This window comes from Cibotium barometz, chromosome 2, assembly GCF_041138505.1.
Source record: "Cibotium barometz isolate CiBa-2024 chromosome 2, ASM4113850v1, whole genome shotgun sequence".
Taxonomy (NCBI): Eukaryota; Viridiplantae; Streptophyta; class Polypodiopsida; order Cyatheales; family Cibotiaceae; genus Cibotium; species Cibotium barometz.
In genome coordinates, this window is record NC_141047.1 from 71,766,984 (window position 1) to 71,793,878 (window position 26,895).

Below are 26,895 nucleotides of genomic sequence, written 5' to 3' on the forward strand. Positions count from 1 at the left end.
CGTCGACGACTTTGCAGGACTCATAGCCCGCATCTATACTTCCAAGGAAATCCTCTTCATGAGCGATACCCTGTTGTAAAGAGAAGCCAAATACTGCCATATATCTCTGGCCAGCGTCATATGCTTTACATGATTGATTACCTGTGGTGTGCAGTTGAGGAAGATAAACGAACGGACCCTGGCGTTGACACGATCCCACATCTGTGCCTGAGCCTCCCAGTCCTTTCGGATCGACGGTAACTCCCCTTCCTCTACTTCCGGCCGTGGAACCCCAACAACTACGAAATCAACGAGGTTGTAAGACTCCAAAACAGATTCCATCATAACCTTCCATATGCCGTAGTTGTTCCCGTCCAACTGACCGTCCACCGAGAACGTGGGGAGTGTCGGGATCTTCACATGCCTCTCGGCCATCTCTAACAGATCTGCCATTGCGGGGATGTACTCTGAAAAAGGGTGGGTGGGTGAGAACAAAGAAGAACTTACACCTGCAAGTGGCTATCCAGCTAATCAGCCCGCCGTCCTCTTGCTTCTCCTCCCGAACAGTCCACCAATCAGCAACACAACAGTCTCTCTTGCTTACACAAATCCCAAGAACTATCTAGAGCCTAGGCTCTGATACCATGTCAGAATACGCAGTGGAGATGATGACCAGATCTGGGAACACGAGCAAAACGCAATGTAGAAAATACAGCAAAAGAGAGAGAGAGGTAGAGGCGTGTAACTCTGCTCTATATACACAAGAAGATCCCGGGAATGATACAACATGTGGCAAGGGACTAGGGGCCATTTTATATGGCCCCCCTACAGCAGTCGGCCTGCTGTAGGGCAGCCGACAGGCTCAGCATCTCCACGACCAGCCACATGTCCCAGTCGGCCAGCTGTCCTGAGTCGGCCAGCACACATATGTGGTCGGGTACATGCAGGTACAATCGGCCAGCACACAACTGAGGTCGGGTACATGCAGGTACAGTCGGCCAGAAGCTAGAACCTCTTGCCAGCTCAGGACTGCCACCCAAGCCACAGAAAAATAGGGGAAAATGTGGGGAAAAATACGGGGACTGAGGAAAAATGAGAAAACACCTACAAGGGCGGGCACAGCCACAACAAAGGCCCTGGTGTCTACAGAAAGACAGGAGATGACTTCTAACAGGCTCATGGAAGCTAACTGAATATCCGTTGTGCAGCCCTGCTTGTTGCCGAAAGGCCAGCCTACAATTGTCGCAAATGAAAAAGATTGCCATGGGCTGCTCTATTATGCAGTGCCAACAGAAGTACTGGATTCTAAGAGACAAATGTACGTTGAAAAATGTCCAGAGCTTGAAAATTATTCCCCAAGGATTGAAGTCTCAACTCAGGAAGTCAGAGCGGCTGCCACAGTCCTCCTGTGGAGTGGGCTAGAGATGAAAAACCAATAAGGAGAGTCCCACCACTGCGGTACAAGGAGCTAAAATAAGGCTACCAGAGTAGAAGAGGAAAAAACTGACGTGCCAGTAAAACATAAAGGCATGAAGCAGGGAAAATGGAAGCCCAAGGCTACAGAAAGTAGAGGCAAAGCAGCGATGTAGCAGAAAGAGGGACAGCATGCGTTGTTGGGCAGGCAGAAACAGTCTGCAAGTGGTAGTGCAAGGTTGAAAAGGGTGGAGGTAAGCATGCTAGAATATGCAGTGTGGACCAGATCAGCAACCACTTCAAACATGGAGGCCATCGCACTACACGCAAGGACCCGGGGAGTCTTGAGCTCAATCCCATCGTGTGGCGCACGGCATAAAAGAGTAGTAGCAGGTGCTTTAAGTTAAAAAATCTTATAACGATTGTCCCTTGGGCTTCAAGTAGTTTGGTTAATCCATATTTAAAAAGGTTTCGAGAATTGTTTGGGGTGAATGATTTTGTTAAAATTGAGATTCATGGCAACTAAGTTATGGATACTCTTTCTAACCCTGTATGGGCATTGTAGTGGCCTTATTCTCCAGCTTTTGTGCCAAAGCACGTGTGATTCATTAAGGTTTTAAGCGATTGGGACGGTCACTTCCATCTATTCCTCTTCATGAACATCACTCATAAGCTCAAACAAAATCAAATCAAGAACTTTAGACTTTGACAAAATGAAGATAACCGACTGCATACATTAGACATATCTTTGAACTCATAAGCAGTTTTGCATTTGACACAGGTGAAGGCTACCAACTATTCCTCTGTAACGCACCACAAAGATGACTCTATCAGACTTTTGTGCATTATACGGAATGAGCTGACAGCAGAAAAACTTACGGCATGACCATCGCACCCAGAAGAGAGATAGCTATTCCAAAAGCACCATCACCTTGCAAACGTGGAACGACAAGACCATACATAATCTCTGTGTATGAAGGCTCTGCATAGTGCAACTCTAAGAAGAAGCAGCTTGCAATAGTTAAAACCAAGAAGAATATGAACGCTTCCAACTTTCTCACCTACAAAAAGAAGCACCATTGCATAGATGAAGGGTTAGTTATATATGGAGCTCAAATATCAACAAAACAAACCACCAAGATAGGTAAAGAACTCACCCCATACTGCTGAAGTGCAAGAAAAACTAACGTACTGAAGCCCGTCAAGACCACTCCCAGCCACAGGTCAAGGTGAAACAACATGTTGAGAGCATAAGCTGTCCCAATAACTGCCATACCAAACGTATCAGAAGATAAAAGACTAAGAGAGGCCTCCATTAAACTGACAAAGTGTAATGAGTCAGTCAGTCACCTTCTGGAATATCACTTGCAACAATGGCTAATTCAGCCAAAACCCATAGTACAAAGTTCGCCATTGGTGGATACTCTGCTCTGCAATGTTCTGCTAAATGTTTTCCTGCAGGAAAAAAAAGAAGGGAAACAAGCCTTCTATTTAGGTAAAACCGAGTATTACCCTAAGGTTTCGGACCTGACTAAAACAACATGCTTGCTTAGTCATATAAATAAAGAATGTCAAAAGAAAGGATGTTTTTCAGATCGATTATAGAAGGAACTGAAATAAAGCTCTAATTAACACGAGGATCGGACCAAATTTAATGTGCATTTTCTATTTCCCCTAAACACATGCAAGTTTCTCAATAGTGCTGCAAGAGAACACGAAGGGAGCCGAAATTTACCTGTAACAACACCCAAGTTTGAAGCTAGTGACTGAACAATTGCTCCTGCTATGGTTGCTATAACAAGCACCCAAAGAAGCTGCCAAATCAAATTCAACTCAACTAATTCAAAAAATAGGCACCATGTGAAACATTTGTATTTTTAGTACCCATGATGATGTATTTCATGGGCATGATGTAACCTTTTGGTCTCATAGGTCATTTTGGCCTTTTGTAGACGTTAATACAACTCTCTCTCTCTCTCTCTCTCTCTCTCTCTCTCTCTCTAGAAGAGCATCTTGCACCCTAGAAAACATACCAAGCCTAGAAATGGGGACCCCACAGAAAAAGTAATTGTCACCAAGGTAAACAAAGAGATGAACCAAGCATGACCTACAAGAAAACCGTTAGTATCATCAAAACACTAGTCAAGGAAGATTTGAGAGAGCACATCAAATCAGAAGACACAGCTGCAGTTGAGGAAAATGAACTAAGGCAATCGAAGTCCCTTTTGATCCGTGTGGGCAGTTACTCAATACGAGGTAATTCCTTGAGAGGATATTTGTTGGAAGGTTTTGGCCCACTAGCCAGGTGATGGAGTATCCAGATCAGAGATGCTTAGGCCTTTTCCTCCTTGAGCTACACTGACATAAAGAGAGGCTTCTACAAGTGCAGAGCCAAAGAACCCAACCACAAATCACCAACTTCTTCAAACCTATTAGCGAGCCACATCCCCCTCCCCCTGTATCATCTACCTCCCGACGAGGACTCACACTACATAGAGCCTTAGATATGAGAGCTGCCAGGAGACCGCGACTACCACTACTCCATCAGGCCCAGTCTGCCCAGATCCAGGCACGATACCGTAGAGCTATGGAGGAGAGAGTTCAGAGGCTCTACACCATGCCCCATGTATGATGTACTACACCCCACCATCTCCACTAGGTGGAATTAGTAGTATACCACCTATCATGATTGTACATCTATACCATGCTAGACAATGACTGCATAGTGAGCTGTATACTAGGATTAGCTTTTCATTTTAGTTTTTCTTTCCATGATACTCAGGACATGAACTTGTTGTGTACAGATTTGTCTCATAGGCCAATCCGTAGACGTTAATATATCTTTTCTTTCTTTTCTTCTCTCTCTCTCTCTCTCTCTCTCTCTCTCTCTCTCTCTCTCTCTCTCTCGGATCCCGAGTTACATACAGATAAACAAGTCATATGCTATGCGTATCACGATCGGCCAGCTCAGGGTATCCTTCCACCGCCTCAGAGTAGAGGCTGATAGAGCTAAGGATATTCCACATGAGGAGAGGGCATGCACAGTATGCACCACAAAAGCACTAGAGGATAAGGCCCATTATATGTTCAGTTGCCCGGCTTACTACGAGATACGGGGGAGATTCCACTGCCTCTTCCTAGAGGGATTCGGACCACTCACACGGGTGATACAGTTTGAGGATCAAAGGTGCTTGGGCATGTACTTGATGGAGCTCAGACGATACAAGGATGTAGTGTTGAGGCAGCATGCTGAGAGACAGCCCCAGCTCCGACAGAACACCTCACAAAGAGCCATCACAGAGTTCTTTGTGGTACACACATCCACATCGGAATCCACTGCCCACAACAATTCATCTACTACGACATCAGAGCCCACCACCCATACCCACGCTCCAGCTCCACACCCAGAGGAGTTCTTAGTGAGAGCTCGATCCATTCTGCAAGCCAGACGTCCCTGACCCAGAGCATCAGGTCCCTCCACCACACACAGACAGATTCATGAGGTTCTCCGCCAACATGACACGCTCCCATCACAGAGCCCTGACATTCACTCCACTGTCAAATCAATTTTGGCCGAGGCGGGTATCGTCATTAGCTAATCACAACATATCTCACTCTACACACGATCATCTGTTGATCACATGTCTTCATTTTACTTTTTTCTTTCAGTTTTCCATGGCTCAGTATATCCATGGTATCATTGTATTACTTTTGGTCTCATAGGCCATAGGGGTCTTCCATAGACGTTAATATAACTCCTTTTTTTTTTGTAATAGAAGATATATTACCAAAAATTACTTTACAAATGGCCACATGGCCAAATGGCCAACATGTGATGTACTAGCTTAATTACTCTGAACCACCGGTGTAGCTCGGAGACATACAGCGTCACAGAGAGACATCATTACAGGCTCAGACAGCTCCAGAGGGGGGACGACAGACACAGATTACTACATTTTTTCAAAGATCCACCCCACTCCCAGCCCCTACATAGCAGGGAATTACTCTCCAGAAAGCAGAGACACTCAGAGCCCAGCCCGCAGGAGACAGAGGACACCTCGCTTTCGGACACCACGCCTATACCAGAGAGATGACAGAGATCAGAGATCAGAGCTCAGTTTCACAGAGAGGGTGCGGAGCGACTGGCTCGCTTTAGAGCTGACCCAGGCATGTTCTTCAGGGAGCTGTGGACACCCCCTTCATTGATGTATACCATTTTATACCCCCAGTATGGTACAGGATGGAGCTAGCTAGGTTGCATATCATGATTGTATACTCCATGCATATAGCTTTGCATTCTCCTAGTAGTAGAGCTCCATCCCCTCCCCCACTCATTGTACTTATTGCACACCCAGATTCAGCTTTTTAATTCAATACTTTTTCATTTTGTTGGGATGACAGAGGATACCCCACACAGGTACACTGATTTGTCTCATAGGCCAAGTTCGGTCTTTTGGAAGACATTAATAAAATCCCTCTCTCTCTCTCTCTCTCTCTCATACTGCGAGAGGGAGCGACTACCCTCCTCCTCAACGACACGGCCACCGCCATTACCAACACATGCATGGTACTCTGAGGTAGTCGAGTCGTTTCATGCACATGGCATACAGATGGACCGTCTCCCCTTGTTTGAGTATAGCTTGGATTCCCCCCTACCTTGATCTCTCATGATAGGAGATCAACCGGATCATCCGGTTAGATCTACTCGGGCTACACATACACCATACATGGGTTTCTCCGTCAGAGATTGGAAAGAAGTGTGTTCTACAGAGATCACTTCTTAAGACTCTTCGAGGATGGATTCTTTGAGATCTCGGGATACATGCAGATACACACGTCACATGCTATGCGTATCACGATCGGCCAACTCACGGTATCCTCCCACTGCCCTTGAGGAGAGATTGGTAGAGCTGAGGATATCCCACATGAGGAGAGGACATGCACAATATGCATCACAGGAGCAGTAGAGGATGAGGCCCATTATATGTTCAGTTGCCCGACTTACTATGAAATACGGGGAAGATTCCACTGCCTCTTCCGAGACCTCACGAATCTCTCTCTGTGTGGTGGAGGGTCCTGATGCTCTGGGTCGAGGACGTATGGCTCGCAGAATGGATTGAGCTCTCTCGCTAAGAACTCCTCTGGGGCGTGGAACTGGAGTGTGGGTATGGATGGTGGGCTTTGATGTCGTAGTAGAGGAATTGTTGTGGGAGTGGATTCCGATGTGGATGTGTGAATCTCAAAGAAATCTGTGATGGCTCTCTGTGAGGTGTCCTGTCGGAGCCGGGGCTGTCTCTCAGCATGCTATCTCAACACTACATCCTTGTGTCGTCTAAGCTCCATCAAGTACATGCCCGAGCACCTCTAATCCTCAAACTATATCACTTGTGTGAGTGGTCCGAATCCTTCTCTGCCGACATGACACGCTCCAATCAAAGAGGCTTGACATTCACTCCATCATCAGATCGGTTCTGGTTGAGGCGAGTATCGTCATTAGCTGATCACAGCATTTCTCACTCTACACAGGATCATCTATTGATCATGTGATGTTTTCATTTTACTTTTTCTTTCAGTTTTCCATGGCTCAGTATATCCATGGTACCATTGTATTACTTTTGGTCTCATACGCCCTTGGGGTCTTCCGTAGACGTTAATATAACTAACTAACTAACTCTCTCTCTCTCTCTCTCTCTCTCTCTCTCTCTCTCTCTCTCTCTCTCTCTCTCTCTCTCTCTCTCTCTCTCGCTCGCTCTCTCGCTTTCGGAGGAGCTACTCTACCCTTGACCACAACTTCACCCTCCATGCCATCATCGAGGAGGGTAGAGCACGACATCAAAGGAATTACTGCAGCTTTGTGGATTTCCGCAAAGCCTTTGATACTTTGTACCCCGAGCCCGCCTCCTACACCGTCTACAGGAGATCGGAGTCCCATCTACATGGTTTGGAGCATCATCGCCCTCTATGAGTCCGTCATCGGACGAGTGAGAGCCCCAGGACGCACATCACAAGAGATTTCCAGCACTATTGGGGTGAAACAGGGCTGCCCTCTATCACCCACTCTTTTTGGGCTCTACATTGATGAGATCTCGAGCTTCATTGATGGATTAGGCGGGGGTGGTCCCACACTGGCAGGCATATTGATCCCCATACTACTTTATGCAGATGACATCGTCCTCCTCTTAGACTCAGCCGAAGGACTTCAGAGACAGTTGGATGCCTTACACGACTTTTGCACTCGGCGGGAACTCTCCATTAACCTTGGTAAAACCAAGGTAATGGTCTTCAATACCTCTCGCTCCTTCACATCCAGATTGAGCTTCACATATAGAGGGGATCCTGTGGAGATTGTCTCATCCTATGTCTACCTTGGTGTCACTTTCAGTGGCCCACGCTTTACCATGGTTCCCGCAGCACATGGCAGAGTGACGCGGGGATATGCAACCTTGAGCTTACTTGAGCGGCAGTGCTTCAAGGCACACTTCCAGGAGCCCAGGACGAAGGGCTGGCTTTTTGACACCCTCGTCACACCAAAGTTTATGTATGGAGCAGCCTTCTGGGGGCCAGATTTATCCGATGAGGATTGGCAGCGAGTTGAGAGGCCCCAGGTCATGTTCTCTCGTATGATCCGCAGCAAACCATCATTCCCACACCAGATTATCCAGGCACAGTTTGCTACAGCCCCGATTGTAGTGGATGCACTCTTCCAGACAGTCACATACCTCCATCGCATCAGTCACATGGATCCCCATAGGTACCCGAGGCTTGCCCTGGAGTCCTACTTAAGGGCCACTTTGGAGTATGGTATGCACTAGTTTCCACGTGGTTCTCAGTATATGGGCTCCGCATGGAACACCTACCCCCCCTTCAGTACAGTTTGGACTCCCCTTTTCTCCGGCTCTCTCATGAGGATACCAATTGTCACCAGCCTGGACATTTCCCAGTATGAAAGGGGTCTGGTGGACTCCAAGATGTCTAAATATTTGGAAAGTACAAGCTTTGGGAATGGGAGATTATCCTAGAATACAAAGGACCACACTCCTAAAATTTAGGAGAGTTGCTATTTTTGGCCCGACTCCGATGGAAATTCTATTCGCGTCATTACATCTGGAATTGAGCAGATACCAAGAGTTGGCAAAGTGCCTATGACAGAATGTCTACCAGTTGGGATATTTTTAGAGATAAAGTTTATGGAAGGACCCATCTCTTAGATTGGGACATGTGGCAAGAAAGTGGACCAAAGTGAGACAAGTGGCCTGACACTTGTTAGAAAGTGGATCAAAGTGAGACAAGTGGCCTCACACTTGTAACTTCAGCTATTGTGTGGCTCTCCACTTGTCATTGTAGCCTTCTCTTGCCATTTTAGCTCATGGGAGGCCCAAATCTATAAATTGGAGCCCTCTATCTTCATTAATAGAGGCTCGCTCTTCATGACGGCGCGAGACCTATGGGACTACACTCAAAGTTGCTACTTGGAATTGTAATGGATCTCTACGTCTTGATGTAGGGGCTTTTGAGGATAGTTTCACTGGGAGGGACATCATCTTCTACTGTGAGACGCATCAGGCTCCTGGACAGTCCATGCCACATGTTAGTGGATACCGATGGGAGACAGCTTGTAGACAGGAGACTCGTTCAGAGCATAGAGGACGGGGCTCAGGAGGAGTGGCAGTATTGTTTAGAGAGGAGCTACAGCCACTGATACATATAGTCCGCAGAGATGAGCAGGCTAGGTACATGTGGGTTAGACTGAGGCCAGAGACGGGCAGATATCTCTACATTGCTATATGCTATTTTGCTCCTAGTACATCAGTGTATGCATCACCTAGCGGGCAGTCTCCCTTTTCTATTTTGGATGATGATATTTGGGAGTTCTCCAGGGATGGTGACATCATTCTACTGGGGGACTTCAATGCCAGGACCGCCCATAACCAGACAGTATTTTATGATACCTCAGAGGAGATGTTGAGGGAGCTTGATGTTAGGGATATGGGCCTATCTAGACTATCACAGGATGAGGAACATACAGTGTATGGGCGGTATTTGATAGACATGGGGACTGCACATGGATTGGCCATCCTGAATGGCCTACAGAGATTCCCGACATCGGGCGGTTTCACTTGCTTTCCACATAGGCATGGTGCTAGTACAGTGGACTATGTTATGGCTCAGCCCAGTCTCATTCCCTCTTTTCAGGATTTTATGGTAGGCACTAGGCCGGTTGGAATAGCAGTGGATCATGCTATCTTGTCCTTCACTCTCACATTTCGGTTCAGCACCGCTCCATTGGGACAGGTCTCCACACACACTCGTTATACCTTTACGAGGGAGACTGACACCGTGTACACGGATGAGATATACAGACGCTTATGTGCCGAGGAGCCGGGACGGCCATTAGATGAGCTCACTCAGATATTGATAGATACGCTTCATGCTGCAGCATTAGAGGCATATCCCCATAGTCAGCCTACACGGAGACGATCTGGGAACATGCCCCTGAACAGTTGGTATGATGAGGAGTGCAGAGAGATGAGGATCAGATTACAAAGAGAGGTGCTCATGGGTGTTACCACTCACAGACAGTCACGGATTACCTTCCGGCACCTAGTGCGACGGAAGAAGAGGGCTTATCTTGCTCAGTTAGAGAGGGATTTGTATCAGTTATTTATGAGTCGGGACTCAGGCGAGGCATGGAGACTATTTCATGAGCATTCACCATCACCAGCCATTACCTCCACAGAGATTTGGGGTGAGTATGCAGCATCCCTGTACACAGCAGCAGGACAGCCGCCCCTGCCAGACCCATCAGAGCCATGCCCAGAGACATGTGCTTTCTTTACTGCTGAGATGGTAAAGAAAGCTATTGACAGGATGAGGACTGGGAGAGCATATGAAGCAGAGCACTTTATTCATGCCAGAGATATGCTTGCAGAGCTTATTGCTATGATGTTTAACCGAGCCATGTGTGAGGGTTTTCCTGAGACTTGGAATATGTCCACGATTGTGCCTATCTTCAAGTCAGGGGATCCCATGCTTCCTGGGAATTATCGTACCATCATGATTGGTCACACATTGGCTAGATTACATGCATCTGTTCTTGAGCAGGAGTTGAGTAGATGGGCAGAGAGAGAGGGCATACGTGCATCAGGGCAGGCAGGGTTCAGGAGAGGTTTCTCCACTCTTGACCATATCTTGACACTCAGAGCTATTATTGAGGAGGGCAGATTATATGGCAGGAGGATTTATTGTTGCTTTGTGGATTTCCGCAAAGCCTTTGACACAGTACCGAGAGCCAGATTGATGCGCAGACTACAGGAGATGGGAGTGCCCACACAGCTGATTTGGGGAATCATGGCTTTATACAGGACAGTTGTGGGACAGGTACGTACTACTCAGGGTATATCTGAGATGGTTCACTCCACTATTGGAGTGAAACAGGGCTGCCCCCTTTCTCCCACCGTATTTGGGATGTACGTGGATGAGGTTTCAGACTATGTAGAGCGGGAGGGTGACAGAGGAGCACAGCTAGCAGGGACATGGATTCCGCTGTTATTGTATGCTGATGATATTGTGCTGATCTCAGATTCTCCAAAGGGGATGCAGCGTCATTTGGATGCATTGCACACATTTGCACAGGACAGTGGATTGTCTGTTAACCTTGGTAAAACCAAGGTGATGGTGTTTAACACCACAGCATAGTGGGTTAGGAGGTCAGTACCCACCTTTACATATGGTCAGGAGACAGTGGAGTATACAGATGCATATACTTACCTTGGTGTGGTTTTCAGTGGCCCACTATTTTCCTTGAGGAGAGCAGCGGAGACCAGATTGACAACAGAGCTTATGCAGCATTGGGGAGACTAGAGAGGATGTGTTCGCAGGTTCAGTTTCACGAACCTCGAACAAAGCTCTAGCTCTTTGACACTTTGGTCACTTCAGCAATGCTGTATGGAGTGGAGATATGGGGACCCTCAGTGGATCACCACAGCCGAGCTGGTAGCACTGATGGATGGAGACATATGGAGAGGCCCTTGGTTTCTATGATTTCCCGGATGATTAAGGCCAAGGCCTCCGTACCACATGATATTATCCGTGCAGAGATGGTTGCCCCCCCATTGGTGGTAGAGGCACTCACTCGATCAGTCTCCTTTATACATAGCACTTGGGCTCTCCCTAGAGACAGATATGCTCGCTTAGCCCTGGAGTCTTCACGATAGTTGGCATCGCAGGGAGACGGATCATGTTGGTATGCACAGATGTCAGCTTGGTTCCAGTTGCATGGCTTTAGTATGGAAAGGCTACCTCCATTTCAGTACTCTCTGGATGCACCCTCCCTCTCTCTCACACGGGCAGAGATTACCAGACTTATCAGGCAGGACTTGATTCAGCTGGACACTAGGAGGACATGGATACAGCCGACACAGGAGCTTGGTACGAAGATGGCTTTCTATAGGGATCATCTTCTCCAGCTCACGCAGGATGGGTTTGTGATTAGACCCAGCTACATGGATACTCATCTTTCTCATGGGGTACGGTGTGTTATTGGTCAGATGCGCACATCCTCACACCAGCTAGAGATTGAGACTGGCAGATTCAGAGGAGTACCAGCTGAGGCCAGGATTTGTCAGCTATGCCAGATGGAGCCAGAGACAGAGTTACATTACATATGTCACTGTCCAGTATATTATGAGATACGAGGCCGTTTTCACTGCCTCGGATTATACTTGCTGGAGCTTCGTAGACATAGAGAGGGTCTCTTGAGAGGGACGGGATCACAGAGGGAGACACACCTACAGAGGCAGATTACAGACTTCTTTCGACCAGAGATTGAGCAGTCAGGCCAGCAGGCATTGCAGCTAGCCCCAGAGTATAGCCGCACTAGAGGTACACTGATTAATCGGGCTATAGAGCTGTGGCGGTCCAAGCGCCCCAAGATGAGAGGCCCATCTCGACACCGGCGGAGACTACAACAGAGGATCAGGACCATACTAGCACGGCATGGGAGACGTCCAGTCAGAGTACTCACCATGGAGGACATTGAGGATATCCGCCATCGACCGATGAGAGACATCTTTGGATAGTGATGTGTATGATGCTTACCTTTGTTGCTAGAGTTTTCCTCCCAGATGTTATCCATTAGGAGCTCCTAGTACCGTACTTTTCCTCACAGTTATTTCAGTTTCAGTTAGTTGTTTTTAGCTTTTCTTACACAGACATTGTATCAGATCCACCAATTGTTGTAACCTTTTTGGTCTCATAGGTCATTTTGGCCTTTTGAAGACGTTAATATATCATTTCATTTCATTTCATTTCATTTCTTGCTGCACACTAGCTCTACCACCGTTACAGGCTGCCCTAATGATGGCTACTCTCTTTCTCTCTCTCTTGAAGGCTGCCCATGAAGAATACCGGCTGTTGGGGACTGTTTTGGAGGCTTCCATCGCAAAGAAATACTGAAGGCAAGGGTATTTAATCATTTATTATGATTTCTAGCATTGTACTTGTTGTACCAGCCTTTGTACCAGCTGTACCAACTTCTATACTTGCTGTACCACCCATTGTACTGGCTGTACTAGCTTCTGTACTTGCTATACCAGCCATTGTACTTGTTGTACTAGTCATTGTACATGCTGTACCAACATGTGTACTTACTGTACTTGCTGTACTAGCCACCATACCAACTATACCAGCCACCGTACCTGTTGTACCAGCCACTGTACCGGCCATTGTACCTACTGTACCGACTGAATGGAGAGTTGTACTTGCTGTACCAGCTCTATTGCATGAAGACCCGTGGTTTTTGGGGAAGAATCAGTACCCACACGGAGGTATATGGATTATGTTGTTGGCTCGGCATTTCTACAGCCTATGTTCCGGCTTGGTAGCCTCGTGTTGGGCTCTGTTATGGCATTTGTATATGGGTAATCCGGCATCTCCCATTGGGAGAGTAAGACCCTCAAAGCTTGTACATGATATTATTCTCCTTGGGTAATAAAATACTCCAAGGGGGGGGTCGGCCCATTCCAGTCTCTATGCGGTGTCACACGTGCAAGCTCCATTTTCAGCATTTGTGGATATTTTGTCCAGCTTTTATGTTTTATGCAAAGTGATGATGGATATGTGCTAAGGCTGTGGCCATGATTAAATGTTTTAATATGCTTTGATGGTATCGACAAGTGTGTCAAAGGCCCTAGTCCCCCGGGCAACCGCCACGAGTCACATTGGTATCAGAGCATAGGCTTTCTTGGAAGCGGAGGCTTCCTTCTATCAATAAGGAAGAGAAAAGATCTCAAGTGGGGACCACACTTACCATCATTGCTATTAAGCATGGCCAGCCACTTCAGAGCCTATGAAGCAAGAGCATGAGCAATAGACAGCTTGGTCTAAGGATTTATGAATTCACAAAATTTATCTTGGAAGTATGGAGTTGGCTTTATGTGCATACGTTTAGCACTCTTTCCATATGGATATTGTGGATTATATTATCAAGCTTACAGGCAAGCTATATGGAGATATATCTCAGGATATCTTAAGGATATGGTGACGAGATATTTCTTTTGGCTTCATGACCAACCTGGCAAAGAAAAGCTAAGTATACTTTGAGTTTGCAAAGTTAGTGCTTTTGCTATGAAGTGTTTTTGATGTTCACTAACGCTTGTATAGCCATGCAAGGAGAAAGGTGGTGTTGTTTGCCTTGAGATGGTTTCAAGGAAACATTGTTTATGGCTCCCTTTATTGGGATGGATTATACCTCTTTCTTGGACGAGATTTATACAGATATTGGGCTTCACAAGCAATTTCTATGGACGAATCTGTCCGAGTTTATAAAGAAGAAATCTTTGGATATCTCATGGATATGATGCTTTTATGGATAAAGTCCACCTCTACTCCAAGGTGGTTAGCACGGAGTATGTGGTAAGAGGTATGGTATACAGGTCTATGGATTCCTGGACTTCTTTTCTAGGGATTTGGATCTATCCTCAGGTTTATGGATTATTCTTTTTGGCTCCCTTTATTTGGGATGCATTGGACTTATGAAACTCATGGTTCACATACCCTGTGTAGTGTTCTCTTGTCCTATGTGCTCTCTTGGAGATTGTTTCTACCATGTGTGGATGGAACAATAGAGAGCAGATGGAAGGGAACATGGGCACTTCAGAGGGTAGTGCCGACACAACATACCGTGTGTAGTGTTCTCTTGTCCTACGTACTCTCTTGAAGATTGTTTCTACCATCTCTGGGTGGAACAATAGAGAGCAGATGGAAGGAAACATGGGCACTTGAGAGGGTAGTGTGAGTTGGTGGCCGAAATGTCTATAAACTATGTGTAGCAGAAATGCTTATGGAACACCAGGTTATCTATGCCTGCGCGTGATTGTTTTATCTTGTTACTTGCGCCCACCTCTCATCCAAGGTGTGGTCAGAGTACCAACACGGAGTGTAAGTGGTAAAGTGGACATGACGCCTGGTTGGCACGGGACTTATGTCTATGCCAAGGGTCATGTGGACCGATGCCTTGTTGGCAGGGGACTGATTTGTCTCGCCCATTTACTTGGGACATGATTATGATATTTGGACTTATGGGACTGTTTTGTCTCGCCAATTTATTTGGGACATGGATTTATTTATTTTTAAAAGCCATATTAGAATCACTATCTCCCCATACAGAGGCCAAGAGGTTCATTGTTCATCTAACCACGCATGTGGATTCATGTTGAGATTGTGAGAGGGCAATTCAATGAACACTCCACTATACACGTGGTTTCGTGTTGCGATTGTGGAGTGAGTGTTTCATTGTTTCCACACCATGCTTGTTGATCAGAGTTGGGATTGTATGGGAGAACATGGGAACTGTTGGGATTGGGAGAAAGGATTGCCAGAACTATGGAGAACCAGCTTTTTTGTCATCATGGTTTGTGCTCTTGAATGGCACCAATTTGTGTGCATAGCACATGTTTCTGTGCGAGGCACTAGTTTCTTGTGCATGGCACTTATTTAAGTGTCTTAGCACCTGGTTGGTGATTTTCATTGGTATATGATTATCTCATTGATATTGGTGATTGAGACACAATTGGCTCTTGTGCCTGTGTCTAGCATATCTTCCACGGAATTCTCACCCATTTATTTTGGGACATGATTTTGATATTGGTATTATGGAGACTTATTTAGTCTCACCCATTTCTTTGGGACATGGATTCTTTAGTTATATTAGATTTTTGAGACGGTCTCGTCTCGCCCACTTATGGGACATGATTATATCTTGAATATATGGCTTGAAGCTTAAAGTTGCGGACAACTTCTAAGAAGTTGGGGAGGACGTCACCAGCCTGGACATTTCCCAGTATGAAAGGGATCTGGTGGACTCCAAGATGTCTAAATATTTGGAAAGTACAAGCTTTGGGAATGGGGGATTATCCTAGAATACAAAGGACCACACTCCTAAAATTTAGGAGAGTTGCTATTTTGTTGGCCCGACTCCGATGGAAATTCTGTTCGCGTCATTACATCTGGAATTGAGCAGATACCAAGAGTTGGCAAAGCGCCTATGACAAAATGTCTACCAGTTGGGATATTTTTAGAGATAAAGTTTATGGAAGGACCCATCTCTTAGATTGGGACATGTGGCAAGAAAGTGGACCAAAGTGAAACAAGTGGCCTGACACTTGTTAGAAAGTGGATCAAAGTGAGACAAGTGGCCTCACACTTGTCACTTCAGCTATTGTGTGGCTCTCCACTTGTCATTGTAGCCTTCTCTTGCCATTTTAGCTCATGGGAGGCCCAAATCTATAAATTGGAGCCCTCTATCTTCATTCTCTTGCTGCACACTAGCCTCTACCACTGTTACAGGCTGCCCTTATGATGGCTACCCTCTTTCTCTCTCTCTTGAAGGCTGCCCATGAAGAATACCAGCTGTTGGGGACTGTTTTGGAGGCTTCCATCGCGAAGAAATACTGAAGGCAAGGGTATTTAATCATTTATTATGATTTCTAACCATTGTACTTGTTGTACCAACCTTTGTACCAATTGTACCAACTTTTGTACTTGCTATACCACCCATTGTACCGATTGTACCAGCTTCTGTACTTGCTGTACCAACCACTGTACTTGCTGTACTAGTCACTGTACATGATGTACCAACATTTGTACTTGTTGTACCTGCTGTACCAACCACTGTACACAACCGGGCTATCCGGTTACATCTTCTCAGCCTCTACACACATTGCACATGGATCACACCTCCGGAGCTCCCCACGAAGATGCACTTCTACAGAGATCACTTCCTCACACTCACTGAGGATGGATTCATCCAACAGCCGGGCTACTTAAGTGTTCACATGTCCCATGCCATCATAGTAACCGGAAACGGCGTTTCCGCCCTCTGGAAACGGTTCGGCCGTTTCCGGAAACGGAGACCGGCGGAAACGCCGTTTCCGTACATTTTTTTTTGGCAGCCGGCATGTCAGTTATTTTGTAGTTTTTGAACCATTTAATTTTGAAAATTGGCAGTGCCACAGTGGGCACCTCTGACTCCCAAGTTTGATGATCATTGCTGATATGTATGATGTATTATGATCACAATTTGCAGCTCGCTATGTATGCTTCAGCCTTCAGCCTTCAGTTTTTTATGGTTCACATGAATTTGCCGCGACATCATACATGTCCATTATCTACATTCTGTTAAGTGTTATGATTCTAATGTCCACTTGAGTCTTTGATGTGTCTTGTTTGAGGTCTCTATGCATGTTTTTTGCATCTCTTGACATAAGTTTATTTAATAGGATGTCTCTATGCATGTTTTTTACATGTCTAAAATAAATTCAAAAGAAACTCCGTTTCTTGCTGTTTCCGACCTCGCGGAAACTCGGAAACACCGTTTCCAACCCGGTCCGAACCGACCGTTTCTGCCGGTCCAGGTTACTATGCATGCCATGCAGATTGCGATTGGCCAAATACAGGTTTCATCCCACCGCCTCCTCAGAGTGGAGACAGGTAGAGCTGAGCGCATCTTCAGAGCCGGGAAGCTCATACGGAGACCTAGAGAGGAGAGGATCTGCCGACTATGCCACACAGAGGTTGAGACAGAGGAGCATTACATATGCCGCTGCCCAGTATACTATGAGATCCGCAGGAGGTTTCACTGTCTATTTCGTGAGGGATTTGGTCCACTCTCCAGGATCAATGACTTCCAAGACCAGCATTGCCTAGGCCTCTTCCTGCTTGAGCTCCGCAGACACAGGGACACCTTCTTGAGAGAGCTTCAACCCGAGCCACCCCGCCCCCTCCCTCGCCAGCCAACCATCACCAGTTTCTTCCGGACCTAGCAAGTGGAGAACACTGACATAGTGGATCTTGTGGACCCTCCACGAGCTGCTCTGGACCTACCTCGCCCGAGAGGAGTTACCTCGGACCGAGTCTCTGCCCGACACCCTCGCCCCCCCCCCCTCCCTGTCGGCCACAATCACCTCATCAACTCCAGATCTAGAACATACTCCACCACCATCGAGCTACCTTTCCACGTGACATAGATGAGGGAGACCTCTCGGCCATACTCATTAGCCCCATGCTTGATATTTTGGAGAGTGGTATACCATCTACTCGGAGCTGATGTTGCTCTCATGTTTCTATGTTCTTAGTATTCCATGATGAGTTTCCATAGACAGTTTTGTATCACCCCAGTGAGATAGCTATGTTTATGTTTTCTTTTTGTTTTATTTTCCATTCCATGATGAGATATGCCATGGACATTACTGTATCACTTTGGTCTCATAGGCCCATTGGGTCTTTAGCAGACGCTTAATATATCTTTCTTTCTCTCACATAGGTCATTTTGGCATTTTGTAGACGTTTATACTTCTTTCTTTCTCTTCCGTGTGGAGCAAGGCCGGAGTCGGAGCAAAGCAATCGCATTCACTTCTCAGCTCTGTCCTCCACACTCAATAAAGTTTAAACAATGAGTGTATTTGTATATTTGTAAATGGATCTTGTTTTTTTTAATGACCATTTAAGTTTTTTAAATGACCATTGAAACCATAAAAAATAGATAGGAAGCATCTTAATTAAATTGCATGATTTTTTTTCCTTATATACGGTTTCTTGCAAGCCCTTTTAGAATACACAGACCTTGTTTTTCAATTAATCTCTCTCTTCTTCTTATTGTGCTGCATTTAATAGTTAGCACCAATACTCTATGAGCGGCGTTGTGGTTGTCGTTCATGCATGGCTAAGCAACAATACATCGAGATAGCTCATTGTCGATGCTCTTTGTCTCTTCGAGACAACTCAACATTACAGGAGGCAATCTCTAAGAGGGCTCAACCATGTCACTACCCTCCCATGTGATTTTGGGATGATGAAGATTGCTTGCTACTGCAAGGAGTCCCAAGACACACTCGAAGACGAGCACCCATATGGCGAAACCTCTAGCCTCTAGAGGCACCTGCTATGGCCCTAGCTGATCCTAAGGCACTTGCCACACCTGATGTCACGTGCACGCCCGTGCCATGGCATAATCCTCTGCATGAACAGTCTTAATCCCTCATCTAAGAACATTTAGAGCATCAATAGCAACATCAAAGCATTACCATCAGCAGTAGTGCCATCACATCAGTAGCATCAGTATCAGATCATTAGCATCATCACTATCAGCAGCACAACATCAGCAGCAGCAGCAGTACATCCTCAGCATAATCATCATCATCACCATCAGCAAGGCATGGGACCCTGTCGGCAGCGAGCATAGCAATTGGCAGCCAGCATGGGGGTCCCAGGCAGCAAGCGATAGCATACAGTGAGAAGACTAGCAAAGTGAGCAAACAGTTATGTAAGCGCAGTATTTATAACAGCAATCCAACATTTTCATGTCCACATCTGGGACTGGCCGACCAGCACCTCAGCATAATATATAAGCATGAAGTTCACATTCAGCAATTCATTCATTATTACAAGAAGTAGAAGTCATCATCCATCATGTAGAAGGGGCCAAAGGTCACCCCTTTCAGGCTGACCAAGGGCCTAATCATGTACATCCATTCAGCAACCTTTTTGTTACCATATAATACAAAGAAAACCTTGACACCAATCTCTCTATGTATGCAAATGCCCAGTATACAATGAGATTAGGGGAAGGTTCCACTGCCTCTTCCGAGATGGATTTGGGCCACTTTCCAAGATTATGGATTTCCCAGACTGGAGATGCTTGGAGCTTTTCTTCCTGGAGCTTCGCAGACACAAGGAGTCCCTTTTGCACCCCAGACCAACGCTACCCATTAGAGGACCAATATAGAGAGCTCTCATTGACTTCTTCCAGACCATAGTCACAAGAAATGTTTCGAGGTTTTTTTCATTTCGAGGTTTTTGGGGTTTTGTTTCGAAAGGTTTCGTCCCTTGGCTAAGAAACCGTGAGGTTTCGAAAAATCAATAATTTTATAAAGTATAAATACTTAAAGAACTTATAGTAGCCATCTAAAAACATGGTATAATGATGAAAAAGTGGTCTCTTCTCACTCATCTCGGGAAACCATCCTTATTTTGGTGAGGCATTACGGCAATTTTGCTTGATTAGATGCCATAAGTGATTCAATCAAGGACTCTTACGAAATTGAAGAAGAGAAGGTAGAAATTGGGAAAGATTTAAGACATTGAAGGAAGAAAAAGGGGAAAGGAGAGAGGAGAAGAAGAGAAAAGAAGAAGAACGGCAAGAGAGAAGAAGAGGAGAGAAGAAGAGAATGCAGGAGGATTAGACGTGAAAGAAGTAACAGAAGATAGAAAAGGGAAGGAGGGAGGTAAGAGAAGAAGAGGGAAGAAGATGATAAGGAGGATATGGAAGAAAAACAAAAATAAAAAAATCCTAGAAAAATCAAGGGGGGGAAAAAACAAAACCTAAAATTTGGGCAAAACTACCGTACTAGAGAGGTTTCGAGGTTTTTAAAAACCATTTCGAGGTTTCGAAAGCTAGAAACAGGTTTTTTTGTTACTATGTTCCAGACCAGAGTTAGGAGGGTAGATTCACCCACCTTTAGACTGATGTAGGAGCTCGGCCGAGAGGAGTGACACTAGAGAGAGCAATTGAGCTATGCAGAGCCCAGCACCCCTCACCCCGTGGTCCCCACCCACGCCCGCGTTACTACAGGAGGATCAAAGCCATCATCTCCCACCACCACAGGCCTTTCTCCCGTCGGCCTAGCTTTACTACATTGGGTGCCATATTGGAGCATCCTATGTGGGATATTTTAGGGTGATATATGAGTTGGACACTTTTTGTTTTGGGATCAGATCTGACATTTTAGCTCTTGTTACTTTCTTTGATTTTTACTTTTAGTACCCATGATGATGTATTTCATTGACATGATTGTAACCTTTTGGTCTCATAGGCCATTTTGGCCCTTTGTAGATGTTAATACAACTTTCTTTCTTTCTCCTTTATCTTATTCATGTTTAATCTTCTTAATCAAGGGCTATGGATTAGTACAGCAAGGCTTCCACGCATGCAACACCTGAGGATCAAGACAATAATCCCATGTAGAAAGTGTCATGTTGTAACTTGTATTGCCAAAAACTATTGCTAATGTTAAATGAATAAACAGTTTATTTTTTTCCCAACTCTGTCAGCTCGATTGTGTACTTTTATTTTTTGAAATCTCATGGCATCTTGTTGACCATTGCAATGACCCATGTTCCTCATTCCTTCTTTGTAGCCTTTGCACCCATGGACTCCATGGATCAGTCTCAGTCCACCTCAGAGAGGCCCAAATCTACAGAGTAGTCTTGGTGGGATGAAGTGCTGGGTGCTGCAAAACAACAGGCGTGAAAAAGTGAACATGCAAATATTGTCTCCTTGCGAAGACAGGTAGTGCAACTCGTATTCAAGCACACTTGCTTCATCCGCATGGGCAAGACATAGCGTTCTGTACTAACATCACTAGTCAAAGACAGCCATCTTCATCAGCTCAGAGAGCAAGGGTGGAAGTAGATCCTTCCACATATGTGGGCACTTCACGACAAACCTCTGGAACCACTAGGTCTTCATTTGGTGGAATGCCATCATTTTTTGGACCCATTGCAAGTCTATTTGGAGCACCACCACCAACAATGGGGGCGAGGGGTAGTGTTCGCTCAAGGTTAGAGTACACTTCAAAGTAGATGGAACCCAAAGAAGGAGGAGGAGGTGAATGCTAGTGTTGCATACTTCTTCTACCATGACACCATTGCCTTTCAGGTTGCTCATAGCTTCAACTTCAAGAACATGGTGCGCAAGATTGCTCCATCATCAGAGACATTAAGGAACCACCTTACTAGTGAAGAAGGATACAATTGATGTAGAGATTGTTAGGTCCTCTTAGGACAAGAATGGCATCACACTTATTGCAAATGGGTGGAGCGACACTCGGTCCACATCCATTCATGGTGTCGTTGCCTATTCCAGAGGGAAATCTTACTTTATCTCATTGCATGATGCATCCGAGACAAGGGTACAGGCAGCCGCTGGCGGATTGTTGACTGACAGGTTTCCATGTCAACAACAAGTTTCCAAATATCACATTTTCCATATGCATGGCACATTGCCTCAACAATCTTCTCAAGGACATTGGGAAGTTGGAGTGGATCACTCCCATCATAGAGCAAGCCACCCAGATCGTATCCTTTATTTACACGCACACTTTCTTGCTAGCTGAGTTCATGAAGAACTCATCTAGAGAATTGCGCAAGTATTCGGACACTCGCTTCGAATACAACTTCCTTATGTTGGGGTCTCTTAACAAGTGTTCTAGTGCCCTAATGCAGTTGATGATGAGTATCAGAGGCATGTTTTGTCTAGAACTGCTATAGGGAAGACATGAGCGTCACATATCAAAGACTCTCTTTGGTGGGAGCAAGTGAGACGCATCAAAGCTTTGGGAACGCCAATCAGCCACTTGCGAAGGATGCCATATTCACTTCAGCAATGCATTGGAAAGATTTACGAGGGAATGGACAAGATGGTGGAAAAGTTGGAGCACATCGAGCCAGATGAGCAGAAATACCAGGTGTTAAGGAAGCTATGCCAGGATAGATGGGATATGTACCGTTCACCAATGCACGCAACAGGTTTTATGGTCAACCCCTAGTTTCAAACAGGCAATCAATACACAAAATCTAAGGTGACAAATGGATGGGACATAGTTTTGGAGAGACTTGAGCCTGACATCGCAAAGCAAAGAACTATCAAGGATCAACTGGTAGATTACAGGACTTGTAGGAGGAAGTTTGAAAGAGCCAATGCTTTGCCAGATCCCTCATAGTGGTATTAGAGCAAACAAGTTCCAACCTGTACGATGCCCACATCCAAAAACACCCTAACCCTAACCCTAAAAATCAAAAACCCTAAATTAGCTAATTAACCTTAGAATTAGGGATAGCAAGAGTTGTATGGAAGAACAGGAGAGAATGCCCCATTTAATTTTGCCCAATTTTGCCAATTTTGCTTGATAAAGCATTTTTCCCCAATTTTCTCAAACAAAAAAAAAAAACAATGGGAAGCAAAGATCACACCAAGGTTGCATCCATGTGTTAGCAGGTTGCCCTGTATTTCCCTGGAGGTCCTGATCGCATTCCTTTCGAGCTAAATCGCTCTCCAAGCAAGGGTGCCACTTCATTATTTTTCGGGCACAACATATATCCGGGACCAATATCACTTGTTATGGGCTGAAAACACCAACTCATATTCATTGGACACACTTCACCGTCTTTCAGTAAATTTTCTTACGGTGGTGGCTTATGGCCGAGAGACCATACGAGTTCAGCTATATTCAGGACACACCCTCTCCCGTACCTGTAACCTCTCCTGCTCCAGTGCTAACTCCTGCTCCTCCAACCTATTTTCGAATCCAAGTTACCACACCCACATCCGTGACCGGGAATTTGACGTGTGGATTTTCAGGATACATACCTCGCCCCGAGACCTGCATCATTACAGTTTCCTCTTGGAGCGGCACCCTTATCTTGGCCTCGCCATTCCGGAGGCATCTCTTGTCTACCATGAGATTAATACTTACCCTGAGCAGACTCCTTTGGAATTCAGTGTTCAACCCTCCACACCCACATATATTTCTCGAACACCCACTCCTTCGCCACCAGTTGTTGCCAGTCCCAATCCTAGCCCCTTACTCTCTCCTCCTGATCGACCACACTGCACCGGGTGGTCTATTCCTGCTCCTCCATTGACAACCTCGCCTCAACCTTCCTCCATGGCACCCACTCGCGCTTTTGGCGATGGTTCTCACTAAGGCACAACAACACCAGCAGGAGCTTCAGCAAGTATCCAGTTGCTTCCCTTACCATGGCGGATGAACCAATCATTAAAGATGAACCTACTCTCACCCAATGGCAACAAGAGATGCAAAACCAAATGGCAACTATGCAAAGTCAACTCCAAAAGACTTTGGAGACTCTTACGTCGAGGATGCAGCAGATGCAGTCCCGACACTCTCAACCTGCGAGTTCAACGACTTCGATCGACGTACCAGTTCCAGACACCGACATTGTACCCCCCCAGAGGTAGAAGCCGATGACTTAAAAGTAATTTATCGATTGTTACAAGCATCTAAAACTAAGAAGCTAGACATAAAACCTCCTGAACCCTTTTTCGGCCAACGCAATAAACATACACTTGACCAATGGCTATACAAGCTCCGCTTGTACTTCGATTCCATGGACCTCACCGATGCACAAAAGATTACCTTCGCCGCATCTTTGTTAAAAGACAATGCATTTTTATGGTGGCAACGGCGATTGTCTGATGGGAAGACCGTCAACACGTGGGACAAATTCGAGCGTGTCATCCGTAAGCAGTTTGTACCTGCCAATGCGGATTTTCAAGCACGATCTCGCTTACGCCATGTGACCCAAATTGGATCATTGGCTTCTTACATCTCGCAGTTTACCAGCTTGGTACTGGAGATTTCCACATTGTCCCCAGAAGACAAGCTACATGCTTTTGTCGAGGAACTTACTCCCACGTTGCGCACCGATCTTCACAAATATAACCCGATCGACCTTGCAGCTGCTATTTGCTATGCTGAACACATAGCCAACATCCCGGCCACACAACGGGGATCTTCGTCACAAGGTTGCCCAGGCTCTTCTACTTTCGGCAACGGCAACAAATTTGTTCGTGATGGTTCTAAATCCTTTGGCGATTCTCAAACTCGCCCCAGATCTCAGCAGCAACAGCGTTCCTTCCAGAAGCCTCGACAACGAGAGGGGCCCTTTTCTGACCAACCATGGCGCCAACAATCTTACCACCCACGAGGATCAGACCGTGGCCGTGACTCTGGACGTGACCATTCACGAAACCCAAAGCAGTCTACTACTACCAGTCAACAGAAGACAGGTCTCTGCACCATTTGTTTTGGAGATCACCGATGGTTCGAATGCCCTAAACGATCCAGTAATCAGCAAAACTCCAATGTCGAACCTTCCACCTCCGAAGACAAGTCTCAGGTCCAGTCTGCAGAAACTTCCAAAAGCAAGTGTGTTATGGTTATATCCCACCATGCACAAGCTTGTATTATTACATCAGTGGCTCAAACACATCCTGCCTCTCCAATCTCAGCCTCTATGTCTACTCACGTATTGACACTAGTCGGGTCTATTTCTGGCTATCCCATTACTATCCTAATTGATAGCGGATGTTCTCACAATTTTGTGGCCACATCTATGGTGCAACGCTTAAAGATACGCACCACTCGCAGTACCCACACTTATGAGATTGAGTTGGCAGATGGATCGGGTTTTAATTGCAATACGACGGCTCCTCAACTTTCCTTTCGTATTCACCAATACCGTGATAAGATGGATTTTGAGGTTATGCCTTTGTCCCGATATGATATGATCTTGGGTCAACATTATCACGGTATTCACCAATACCGTGATAAGATGGATTTTGAGGTTATGCCTTTGTCCCGATATGATATGATCTTGGGTCAACAATGGCTATATCAGTATGAACCTATCATCAGTTTCCGCAGCCACACTTTGAAAGAGTGCACAGAGCGGAAGCAAAAGAGCACTAGAGTGTGCTAAATAGAGAGTGCAAGAGAGAGAGAGAGAGAGAGAGAGAGAGAGAGAGAGAGAGAGAGATGGAGCAACTATGCTCAATATACTGAAGCAAAACAGTCCCAAGCAAGAGACACAAGCTGTCTCATAAGTGAGGGAGCAAAAGATATACAAGACTGAATGAAAGAGCTGGCCGACTGGAGCTACATATGTTGGCTGACTGGGAAAATACCAAACGGGCTGGGAAAAATCCCAGAAAAATATGTAAAATAGGGGTGGCCAACCCACAATCAAGGGCCATGCAAAAGGGACCAAAAGGACACCAGAAATGGGCAGAAACTGGGGATGAATGTGCTAACACACTTTACAGTTTATCAAAGATGGTATGGACATCGATCTCCAAGGTGTTCGCGATCAACCCTCCACACCAACCTTGTCTGCATTACAGGCAAAGGGGTGGGTTCGTAAGGCCGATTGCTCTTCAACACTCTTCATGGTTTTCTCTGCTACGGAGACGATGCCTGACCAGAATTCCAAAGTGGCATATTTGGCTCAACCCTTCTTTGCCCCGCATTTGGATTTGTCTCCTGCAGAACTACCTCCAGATTTGCCTCCTCGACGTCTTGTGGATCATCCAATTGATTTACTTCCCATGCCTTTGATAAGCTAAAGGTGGCATTGACAACAACTCAGGTAATGGCAATTGCAGACCCCAATCTTCCTTTTGAAGTTATGAGAGATGCTTTTGAAGTTATGAGAGATGCTTCTGATCTTGCAACTGGCGCAGTTCTCATGCAACAAGGCCGAGCCATTGCCTTTGACAGTCATAAGCATTCAGCAGTTCAAAAACGTTATCTAGTGTATGATAAGGAATTCTTGGCAATTGTTCATGCTTATCGAGCCTAGAAACATTATCTTTTGGGAGCAGATTCTGTTGTGAAGACAGATCATCATTCCTTAAAGTATATTTTCACCCAACCAGTTATGAATGCACGACAAGGCAGATGGGTGGAGTATTTGGCAAACTTCCATATGACTATTGAATATGTTCCTAGCCTTTCCAATGTGGTTGTCAATGCTCTTAGCCGAATGCATCAAACCTTAGCAATGGCAATTTCTACAGTTCAAATCGACATTCCAACAGCTTTTGTGGATCATTATGCAGACGATCAAGATTTTGCAAATGCTTTTCGAGTGATTACGACTCCACACTCTAGTCCTTCTGATTTGAAGATTTATGCAGCTTATTCTCTTGTCCATGACTTATTATATTATCAGGATCGCATTTGTGTCCCTCATAACACAAGTATGCGTAAACTCTTGGTAAAGGAACATCATGAGGTTCCTTATGCAGCTCATCCTAGTATCAACAAGACATATCGGTTGCTGACAGCTTCTTATTATTCGCCTCAAATGAAGCAAGATGTTATAAAGTTTGTTACAGTATGTTTTTCTTGTCAACAAATGAAAGCC

General features: G+C 45.6%; 1 protein-coding gene across 1 annotated transcript in view; it reads right to left on the reverse strand.

Moving 5' to 3' along the window:
- The window catches only part of LOC147641430 (metal transporter Nramp6-like), a 96,442-nt gene that overhangs the window by 11,485 nt on the left and 58,062 nt on the right, over positions 1-26,895 (reverse strand). Inside the window, exons 4-7 of the mRNA XM_086821361.1 lie at positions 3,128-3,206; positions 2,743-2,847; positions 2,550-2,659; positions 2,272-2,453 (exon numbers count right to left, since the gene is read on the reverse strand). Coding sequence (XP_086677487.1) covers positions 2,272-2,453; positions 2,550-2,659; positions 2,743-2,847; positions 3,128-3,206 — 476 coding nt within the window. The remainder of the gene's footprint in view (positions 1-2,271; positions 2,454-2,549; positions 2,660-2,742; positions 2,848-3,127; positions 3,207-26,895) is intronic.